At 47.4% G+C, this 11,199-nt stretch overlaps 1 protein-coding gene across 1 annotated transcript in view; it reads left to right on the top strand.

Annotated features, from left to right (window-relative positions):
• Positions 1-3,321: 3,321 nt before the first annotated feature.
• The window catches only part of LOC127920733 (leucine-rich repeat serine/threonine-protein kinase 1-like), a gene marked incomplete at its 3' end in the record, with an annotated part of 102,782 nt that continues 94,904 nt past the window's right edge, over positions 3,322-11,199 (top strand). Inside the window, 5 exon segments of the mRNA XM_052504765.1 lie at positions 3,322-3,449; positions 7,330-7,417; positions 7,420-7,447; positions 7,692-7,906; positions 10,784-10,948. Of these exon segments, the coding sequence (XP_052360725.1) occupies positions 3,322-3,449; positions 7,330-7,417; positions 7,420-7,447; positions 7,692-7,906; positions 10,784-10,948 (624 nt within the window).

The raw sequence follows: 11,199 nt of genomic DNA, 5'->3' as shown, positions 1-11,199 counted from the left end.
TGAACCGATCTGTCGTGGTCTGTAACAGGACTGGAGTGTAACTGGATCTGTGGCAGTCTACTGGGTCTGTGGCAGTCTGTACTGGGACTGTGGCAGTCTGTACTGGGACTGTGGCAGTCTGTACTGGGACTGTGGCAGTCTGTACTGGGACTGTGGCAGTCTGTACTGGGACTGTGGCAGTCTGTACTGGGACTGTGGCAGTCTGTACTGGGTCTGTGGCAGTCTGTACTGGGACTGTGGCAGTCTGTACTGGGACTGTGGCAGTCTGTACTGGGTCTGTGGCAGTCTGTACTGGGACTGTGGCAGTCTGTACTGGGTCTGTGGCAGTCTGTACTGGGACTGTGGCAGTCTGTACTGGGACTGTGGCAGTCTGTACTGGGACTGTGGCAGTCTGTACTGGGACTGTGGCAGTCTGTACTGGGTCTGTGGCAGTCTGTACTGGGACTGTGGTAGAATAATTACTTTGTTGGTTGTCTGGTCAGATTCTCAGTCTGCCTGTTGTGGCATGGACAGAGTTTAATAAACAGCCTATATGAGCAGTGATGCTGGTCACATTTGGGTCCAAAGCCCTTGCTCATGTGGTTTGGAAACCCCTCTATTGCCTCTCATTGCGGTCATCTGGACCACACAGTCTTAACCCAGTCGTGCTCTCTCTCTTTTCTCTCTCTCCCTCCATATCTCTCTCTCTCTCCATAGCTCTCTTTTCTCTCTCTCCCTCCATATCTTCTTTCTCTCTCTCTCTCCCTCCTCCATAGCTCTCTTCTCTCTCTCTCTCCATATCTCTCTTTTCTCTCTCTCTCTCCATATCTCTCTTCTCTCTCTCCCTCCATATATATTTTCTCTCTCCCTCCATATCTTTCTCTTTTCTCTCTCACTCTCTCCCTCTATCTCTCTCTTCTCTCTCTCCCTCCATATATATTTTCTCTCTCCCTCCATATCTGTCTTTTCTCTCTCACTCTCTCCCTCCATATCTCTCTTTTCTCTCTCTCCCTCCATATCGCTCTCTTCTCTCTCCCTCCATATCTCTCTTTTCTCTCTTTCTTTCCCTCATATCTCTCTCTTTTCTCTCTCTCTCCATATCTCTTTTCTCTCTCTCCCTCCATAATCTCTCTTTTCTCTCTCTCTCTCCATATCTCTCTCTCTCTCCATATCTCTCTCTTCTCTCTCTCCCTCCATCTCTCTCTTCTCTCTCTCTCTCCATCTCTCTCTCTCCATCTCTCTCTTCTCTCTCTCTCTCTCTCTCTCTCTCTCTCTCTCTCCATATCTCTCTTCTCTCTCTCTCTCCATATCTCTCTTCTCTCTCTCCATATCTCTCTCTCTCCCTCTCTCTCTCTCTCTCTCTCTCTCTCTCTCCATCTCTCTCTCTCTCTCTCTCTCTCTCTCTCTCTCTCCATCTCTCTCTCTCTCTCTCTCTCCATATCTCTCTCTCTCTCTCTCTCTCTCTCCATATCTCTCTCTTCTCTCTCTCTCCCCATCTCTCTTTCTCTCTCTCTCCATATCTCTCTTCCATCTCTCTCTCTCCATTCTCTCTCTCCATATCTCTCTCTCTCTCTCTCCATCTCTCTTTTCTCCATATCTCTCCCCATCTCTCTTCTCTCTCTCCATATCTCTCTTTTCTCTCTCTCTCCATATCTCTCTTTCTCTCTCTCCCATATCTCTCTTCTCTCTCTCCATATCTCTTTTCTCTCTCTCCATATCTCTCTCTTCTCTCTCTCATATCTCTCTCTTCTCTCTCTCTCCATATCTCTCTCTCCCTCATATCTCTTTTCTCTCTCTCTCTCCATATCTCTCTCTCTTCTCTCTCTCTCCATATCTCTCTCTTTCTCTCTCTCTCCATATCTCTCTTCTCTCTCTCTCCCTCCATATCTCTCTCTTTTCTCTCTCTCTCTCCATATCTCTTTTCTCTCTTTCTCTCCCTCATATCTTTCTCTTTTCTCTCACTCTCTCCCTCCATATCTCTCTTTTCTCTCTCACTCTCTCCCTCCATATCTCTCTTTTCTCTCTCTCCCTCCATATCGCTCTCTTCTCTCTCTCCCTCCATATCTCTCTTTTCTCTCTTTCTCTCCCTCATATCTCTCTTTTCTCTCTCTCCCCATCTCTCTTTTCTCTCTCTCTCCATATCTCTCTTCTCTCTCTCTCCATATCTCTCTTCCTTTCTCTCTCTCCATATCTCTCTTTCTCTCTCTCTCCCATATCTCTCTCTTCTCTCTCTCTCTCCATATCTCTCTCTTTCTCTCTCTCCATATCTCTCTTCTCTCTCTCTCTCCATATCTCTCTCTTCTCTCTCTCCATATCTCTTTTCTCTCTCTCTCTCTCTATAGCTCTCTTTTCTCTCTCTCTCTCCATCTCTCTCTTCTCTCTCTCTCTCTCTATCTCTCTCTATCTCTCTCTCTCTCTCTCCATATCTCTCTTTCTCTCTCTCTCCATATCTCTCTCTTCTCGCTCTCTCTCCATATCTCTCTCTTCTCTCTCTCTCTCCATATCTCTCTCTTCTCTCTCTCTCTCCATATCTCTCTTTCTCTCTCTCTCTCCATATCTCTCTTTTCTCTCTCTCTCTCTCTCCATATCTCTCTTTTCTCTCTCTCTCTCCATCTCTCTCTTCTCTCTCTCTCTCCATATCTCTCTCTTCTCTCTCTCTCTCTCTCTCCATATCTCTCTTTTCTCTCTCTCTCATCTCTCTCTTCTCTCTCTCTCTCCATATCTCTCTTTTCTCTCTCTCTCTCCATCTCTCTTTTCTCTCTCTCTCTTCTCTCTCTCTCCATATCTCTCTCTTCTCTCTCTCTCTCCATATCTCTCTTTTCTCTCTCTCTCTCCATATCTCTCTTTTCTCTCTCTCTCTCTATCTCTCTTTTCTCTCTCTCTCTCCATATCTCTCTTTTCTCTCTCTCTCTCCATATCTCTCTTTCCTCTCTCTCTCTCCATATCTCTTTTCTTTCTCTCTCTCAATATCTCTCTTTTCTCTCTCTCTCTCCATATCTCTCTCTTCTTTCTCTCTCCATATCTCTCTCTTCTCTCTCTCTCCATATCTCTCTTTTCTCTCTCTCTCTCCATCTCTCTTTTCTCTCTCTCTCTCTCCATATCTCTCTTTCTCTCCCCCTTCTCTGACCGCTCCAGCAATTAGTAACCCCATACTGTACATCCTGATCCTGCAGTGACTGCTGATGGTCATTGACCGTGAGAGTGTGTGTGTGTGTGTGTGTGTGTGTGTGTGTGTGTGTGTGTGTGTGTGTGTGTGTGTGTGTGTGTGTGTGTGTGTGTGTGTGTGTGTGTGTGTGTGTGTGTGTGTGTGTGTGTGTGTGTGCCTTTCCCCTGCTTGACAGTATGCCCAATCGAGTTTCCAGTAATTTTGCGGATGCTTTGGAAGTGCTTTCCTTGAACGACAACCAGCTGGAGTGTGTGCCCCAGTCTGTGTGTGGCCTGAGAAACCTCATGGAGCTCTACCTCTCCAAGTAAGTGCCCCAAGCCTCATCACACTAGCCTCCTTTCCTTGTCTCTTTTCCCTTCTCCTATCAATCTCACCCAGCTCTTTCACCACATCATTTCTCTAGTTACGTCCCTAGACTGACTATACTTTTCTTGTCTCCTCATCTGCTGTCCTCACCAAGCTCTCATCCCAATTTAAGTGCCCTAGGCTTAGTCCCAATCTCCTTAACTCCCCATATTTCCTGGTCCTCTTCCTCCATAACTTCCTCTTACTGAGGTGGGACACAACAGCTGAAAACTAACATGGGGTCTCAGATGTGTTTGTGCCGTCTGGTAAATCCTGTGGTCACCAACCTAGCTGAACACCTGTATCGTAGACATCTGTCCATTCCTGTCATCACACACTGCTAATAAAAAAGCAAAGGAGACAAGAAAAGGAAGCATTTTAGAGTATTCATACACAGCCCCACTCTCTGGTTGTCCTGTCCAGTCCTTCCTGTTGTGAACTGGTTTGGAGGCAGCTGTTGCCAGCTGTTTTCTGTGGGTCACCAGGGTCACTGTTCTCTGTCCACTTCTCACAGTCTTCCAGACTGGAGGCTCCAACAGGAATACACAAGCTATGTCCAAAACGGCATCCTATTCCCTACATAGTGCACTACCTTTGACCAGAGACCTATGGGCGTCCCAATGGGCCCTGGTCCAAAGTAGTGCACTATGTAGAGTCTGGTTGTGGCCCAGAGTGTGATGTGGAGGTTTAGCTGGAGATCCTCTTTCCCACTCAGACGTTGTTTTGTTGTCATCCAGTCCTGTGTAATATCGGTGATGGTAGTCCAGGCTAGACTAGTGAATAGAGTTAGTTCTCATCCAGAACAATAAGGCGATGGTCTCACCTTTAGCCTTCTGCCATATGCTTGTTTTCCCAGACACATGATGACCAGTCAGTCTTCCATGGAATAATACCCATTGAAAGTGGTTCTTAGCCCAACATGATGACCAGTCAGTCCTCCATGGAATAATACCCATTGAAAGTGGTTCTTAGCCCAACATGATGACTAGTCAGTCCTCCATGGAATAATACCCATTGAAAGTGGTTCTTGATGCCCAACATGAAAGTGACCAGTCAGTCCTCCATGGAATAATACCCATTGAAAGTGGTTCTTAGCCCAACATGATGACTGGTCAGTCAGTCCTCCATGGAATAATACCCATTGAAAGTGGTTCTTAGCCCAACATGATGACTAGTCAGTCCTCCATGGAATAATACCCATTGAAAGTGGTTCTTAGCCCAACATGATGACCAGTCAGTCCTCCATGGAATAATACCCATTGAAAGTGGTTCTTAGCCCAACATGATGACTAGTCAGTCCTCCATGGAATAATACCCATTGAAAGTGGTTCTTAGCCCAACATGATGACTAGTCAGTCCTCCATGGAATAATACCCATTGAAAGTGGTTCTTAGCCCAACATGATGACCAGTCAGTCCTCCATGGAATAATACCCATTGAAAGTGGTTCTTAGCCCAACATGATGACCAGTCAGTCCTCCATGGAATAATACCCATTGAAAGTGGTTCTTAGCCCAACATGATGACCAGTCAGTCCTCCATGGAATAATACCCATTGAAAGTGGTTCTTAGCCCAACATGATGACTAGTCAGTCCTCCATGGAATAATACCCATTGAAAGTGGTTCTTAGCCCAACATGATGACTAGTCAGTCCTCCATGGAATAATACCCATTGAAAGTGGTTCTTAGCCCAACATGTACATTTACCATTTACATTTAAGTGGTTCTTTAGAGACGCAGTCCTTATAATACCAGAGCGGTTCTTACAAATTGGTGCATAATAATACCTTATGACAACAGTGGAACAGCCACTTGCATCTAAATCTTGTTGGGGGAGAAGTGAGAAGGATTACTTACCCTTACTTTCTTACCCTATCCTAGGTATTCCTTGAAGAGGTGGGGTTTCCAGGTGTCTCCGGAAAGGTGGTGATTGACTCCCTCTGTCCTGGCGTCGTGAGGAGTTTGTTCCACCATTGGGGGCCAGAGCAGCAGAACAGTTTTGACTGGGCTGAGGCGGGAACTGTACTTCCTCAGTGGTAGGGATGGATGAACGTCAGTGCCCTTGTTTGGGTGTAGGGCCTGATCAGAGCCTGGAGGTACTGAGGTGCCGTTCCCCTCACAGCTCCGTAGGCGAGCACCATGGTCTTGCTAACCTGCGGATGCGAGCTTCAACTGGAAGTTCCAGTGGAGAGGTAAAGCGGAGGAGCGGGGTGACGTGAGAGAACTTGGGAAGGTTGAACACCAGACGGGCTGCGGCGTTCTGGATGAGTTGTAGGGGTTTAATGGCACAGGCAGGGAGCCCAGCCAACAGCGAGTTGCAGTAATCAAGACGGGAGATGACAAGTGCCTGGATTAGGACCTGCGCCGCTTCCTGTGTGAGGCAGGGTCGTACTCTGCGGATGTTGTAGAGCATGAACCTACAGGAACGTACATGATGACCAGTCAGTCTTCCATGGAATAATACCCATTGAAAGTGGTTCTTAGCCCAACATGTTGACCAGTCAGTCCTCCATGGAATAATACCCATTGAAAGTGGTTCTTAGCCCAACATGATGACTAGTCAGTCCTCCATGGAATAATACCCATTGAAAGTGGTTCTTAGCCCAACATGATGACTAGTCAGTCCTCCATGGAATAATACCCATTGAAAGTGGTTCTTAGCCCAACATGTTGACCAGTCAGTCTTCCATGGAATAATACCCATTGAAAGTGGTTCTTAGCCCAACATGATGACCAGTCAGTCCTCCATGGAATAATACCCATTGAAAGTGGTTCTTAGCCCAACATGATGACTAGTCAGTCCTCCATGGAATAATACCCATTGAAAGTGGTTCTTAGCCCAACATGATGACTAGTCAGTCCTCCATGGAATAATACCCATTGAAAGTGGTTCTTAGCCCAACATGATGACTAGTCAGTCCTCCATGGAATAATACCCATTGAAAGTGGTTCTTAGCCCAACAAGATGACTAGTCAGTCCTCCATGGAATAATACCCATTGAAAGTGGTTCTTAGCCCAACATGATGACTAGTCAGTCTTCCATGGAATAATACCCATTGAAAGTGGTTCTTAGCCCAACAAGATGACTAGTCAGTCCTCCATGGAATAATACCCATTGAAAGTGGTTCTTAGCCCAACATGATGACTAGTCAGTCCTCCATGGAATAATACCCATTGAAAGTGGTTCTTAGCCCAACATGATGACTAGTCAGTCCTCCATGGAATAATACCCATTGAAAGTGGTTCTTAGCCCAACATGATGACTAGTCAGTCCTCCATGGAATAATACCCATTGAAAGTGGTTCTTAGCCCAACATGATGACTAGTCAGTCCTCCATGGAATAATACCCATTGAAAGTGGTTCTTAGCCCAACATGATGACCAGTCAGTCCTCCATGGAATAATACCCATTGAAAGTGGTTCTTAGCCCAACATGATGACCAGTCAGTCTTCCATGGAATAATACCCATTGAAAGTGGTTCTTAGCCCAACATGATGACTAGTCAGTCCTCCATGGAATAATACCCATTGAAAGTGGTTCTTAGCCCAAGACTAGGTTTAATCTGTGTCCAGGAAACTGGCCCATTATTCCATTATTTAGTTTCTCCCAATGTTTCTCTATGTTCACTTATTCACAAAGCAACAGGACATGTTGAGGATGAGAAACACCTTGTCCCATTAGCATTCCTCTATGTTTTCAGAAAACATATGATGTAAACGCATTAACATTCACCCATCAAACTGGTCCTCTGGCTCCCCTGATCTGAGAACAGTAACACAGGTATCCTTGTATGTATAGTACCTAACTCCATCTCTCTCTCCCCTGATCTGAGAACAGTAATCCAGGTATTCGGGAGCTTCCAGCTGAGTTGGGGCAGCTCTCTAACCTGTGGCAGTTGGACATTGAGGACCTCAACATCACTAAATCAATGTTCCCCAGGACATCAGGAAAGAAGGTAAAGTACCACCACACTGTGTGTGGGTGTGTGGGTGTGGGTGTGTGGGTGGGTGGTGTTTTTTTGGGGTGTTTGTTTTTTAATCGTGTCTCACTGCTCCCCGGGTCAGATGACGGGGATGTGGATTAAGGCAGCCGTCAGCACCTCTCTGATTCAGAGGGGTTGGGTTAAATGTGGGAGACACATTTCAGTTGAATGCATTAATTTGTACAACTGACTAGGTCTCCCCCTTTCCCTTTCTCAGGTCCAGCATCAGTGCTGTCCTTCCTCCGAGCCCACCTACGGAAGGCGGAGCCCTGTAAGCTGCTGAAGCTTCTTGTGATTGGTCCTCCTCGGCAGGGAAAGACAGCCCTCCTGGAGGCATTGCAGACGGGCAGGACCTCCCCTTTCTCCCCTGCTGAACGAAACATCAGCACAGCTACTTGGGAACTAGAAAGACCCAATGGGGTTAAAGCTAGCGTAAGAGAACACACACATGCATACAGAATACACGCACACGCCCAAGGTACTTCCATCAACTATTTGCTCTGGGTTGGGAAGACATACTCAATCAATACATATTTTAAATTAATTAGAAACATTTTCTTTAATTTTTCTTTCACTTTGTAGAGTAAGTTGTATAGACCGGTAGGACAAAAATCCATTTGAGTCCATTTATAAGATAACATTTTAAGGCAACAAAATCAAATGTGAAGCTGAGCCTGGCTACCAGTGTGTTTTGAGCCTGGCTACCAGTGTGTTTTGAGCCTGGCTGCCAGTTTGTTTTGAGCCTGGCTGCCAGTTTGTTTTGAGCCTGGCTGCCAGTTTGTTTTGAGCCTGGCTGCCAGTTTGTTTTGAGCCTGGCTGCCAGTTTGTTTTGAGCCTGGCTGCCAGTTTGTTTTGAGCCTGGCTGCCAGTTTGTTTTGAGCCTGGCGTGTGTGTGTGGCTGCCAGTTTGTTTTGAGCCTGGCTGCCAGTTTGTTTTGAGCCTGGCGTGTGTGTGTGGCTGCCAGTTTGTTTTGAGCCTGGCGTGTGTGTGTGGCTGCCAGTTTGTTTTGAGCCTGGCGTGTGTGTGTGGCTGCCAGTTTGTTTTGAGCCTGGCGTGTGTGTGTAGCTGCCAGTCTGTTTTGAGCCTGGCGTGTGTGTGTGACTGCCAGTTTGTTTTGAGCCTGGCGTGTGTGTGTGACTGCCAGTTTGTTTTGAGCCTGGCGTGTGTGTGTGACTGCCAGTTTGTTTTGAGCCTGGCGTGTGTGTGTGACTGCCAGTTTGTTTTGAGCCTGGCGTGTGTGTGTGACTGCCAGTTTGTTTTGAGCCTGGCGTGTGTGTGTGACTGCCAGTTTGTTTTGAGCCTGGCGTGTGTGTGTGGCTGCCAGTTTGTTTTGAGCCTGGCGTGTGTGTGTGGCTGCCAGTTTGTTTTGAGCCTGGCGTGTGTGTGTGGCTGCCAGTCTGTTTTGAGCCTGGCGTGTGTGTGTGGCTGCCAGTCTGTTTTGAGCCTGGCGTGTGTGTGTGGCTGCCAGTTTGTTTTGAGCCTGGCGTGTGTGTCTGGCTGCCAGTCTGTTTTGAGCCTGGCGTGTGTGTGTGGCTGCCAGCCTGTTTTGAGCCTGGCGTGTGTGTGTGGCTGCCAGTCTGTTTTGAGCCTGGCGTGTGTGTGGCTGCCAGTTTGTTTTGAGCCTGGCGTGTGTGTGTGGCTGCCAGTCTGTTTTGAGCCTGGCGTGTGTGTGTGGCTGCCAGTCTGTTTTGAGCCTGGCGTGTGTGTGTGGCTGCCAGTTTGTTTTGAGCCTGGCGTGTGTGTGTGGCTGCCAGTTTGTTTTGAGCCTGGCGTGTGTGTGTCTGTTTTGCTGGCGTGTGTGTGTGGCAGCCAGTCTGTTTTGAGCCTGGCGTGTGTGTGTGGCTGCCAGTCTGTTTTGAGCCTGGGTGTGTGTCTGGCTGCCAGTCTGTTTTGAGCCTGGCGTGTGTGTGGAACTGGCTGCCAGTAATACTGTTTTGAGCCTGGCGTGTGGAACTGTGTCACATCTCCTCCCTGTATAGCTGCCAGCCTGTTTTGAGCCTGGCGTGTGTGTGGCAGAAGGAGTGCCAGTTGTTTTGAGCCTGGCGTGTGTGTGTGGCTGCCAGTCTGTTTTGAGCCTGGCGTGTGTGGGGCAGAAGGAGTGGAATCACATCTCCTCCTGTATGAGCTGGCCAGTCTGTTTTGAGCCTGGCGTGTGTGTGGGCTGCCAGTTTGTTTTGGAACTGCCTGGCGTGTGTGTGTGGAACTGCCAGTCTGTTTTTAGCCTGGGATGGAACTGGGGCAGACGGATTATGTCATGTTACATAGTAACACAAAGGCGTCATGTTGACCCATTCCTAATCTTGGAAACCCAGAAATAAAATCTGGTGTAATTACGTCAGCTGCTCGATTAGGATACCATTTATTTTACGTCGTCGGTCCAAGAGAGATGAACCCTCATCTTGACACAATAATACAACACATCTCCTCCTGTATAGACGTAGGGGGTGGAACTGGGGCAGAAGGAGTAGGAATCACATCTCCTCCTGTATAGACGTAGGGGGTGTAACTGAGGCAGAAGGAGTAGGAATCACATCTCCTCCTGTATAGACGTAGGGGGTGGAACTGAGGCAGAAGGAGTAGGAATCACATCTCCTCCTGTATAGACGTAGGGGTGGAACTGGGGCAGAAGGAGTAGGAATCACATCTCCTCCTGTATAGACGTAGGGGTGGAACTGAGGCAGAAGGAGTAGGAATCACATCTCCTCCTGTATAGACGTAGGGGGTGGAACTGAGGCAGAAGGAGTAGGAATCACATCTCCTCCTGTATAGACGTAGGGGTGGAACTGGGGCAGAAGGAGTAGGAATCACATCTCCTCCTGTATAGACGTAGGGGCAGAAGGAGTGGAACTGGGGCAGAAGGGCAGTAGGAATCACATCTCCTCCTGTATAGACGTAGGGGTGGAACTGAGGCAGAAGGAGTAGGAATCACATCTCCTCCTGTATAGACGTAGGGGTGGAACTGGGGCAGAAGGAGTAGTAAGGGGGTCACATCTCCTCCTGTATAGACGTAGGGGTGGAACTGGGGCAGAAGGAGTAGGAATCACATCTCCTCCTGTATAGACGTAGGGGGTGGAACTGAGGCAGAAGGAGTAGGAATCACATCTCTCCTGTATAGAATCACATCTCCTCCTGTATAGACGTAGGGGTGGAACTGAGGCAGAAGGAGTAGGAATTGCATTTCAAAATATTCTTTTTTTTTCAGTCAGTCATTCAACTAAGGTAGGTTTTGACTGTGGTATCATTTGTAGTAATTTGTTTTAGAGTGTTATACATGTAATGTTTCTTGTTTTAACTCCACCACCGTAACAGGCGGACTCCGTGGCGTTCAACGTGTGGGACATCGGCGGTCCGGCCAACATGTCCACGGTCAACCAGTGTTTCTTCACGGACAAGGCCCTGTACGTAGTCATATGGAACCTAGCTCTGGGAGAGGAGGCTGTAGCCAGTCTACAGTCCTGGCTGCTTAACATTGAGGTGAGGCAGAAAACATGTTAGTCACACTTCAGTGCCATTTAGTTTCTTCTTTTTATTAAAGAAAGACATTCAAAACATGTTGACTTTAATTAGACAGTTGGAAATAGAGGGAGAGGCAGGCTAGTGGGAGAACAGTAGGATTGAACCCTGGTCTGGTGGGGAGAAGTATATTCTACTGAATGGGAACAGAACTGCTCACCCAAAGCCTCTTCATTATTATATTTTCAATTATACATTCTTTCAATTCCTTA

The sequence above is a fragment of the Oncorhynchus keta genome, unplaced genomic scaffold, assembly GCF_023373465.1.
Source record: "Oncorhynchus keta strain PuntledgeMale-10-30-2019 unplaced genomic scaffold, Oket_V2 Un_contig_20425_pilon_pilon, whole genome shotgun sequence".
Classification (NCBI taxonomy): domain Eukaryota; kingdom Metazoa; phylum Chordata; class Actinopteri; order Salmoniformes; family Salmonidae; genus Oncorhynchus; species Oncorhynchus keta.
Note: the sequence above shows the minus strand (reverse complement) of the source record. Positions and strands in the feature narration are given on the sequence as shown.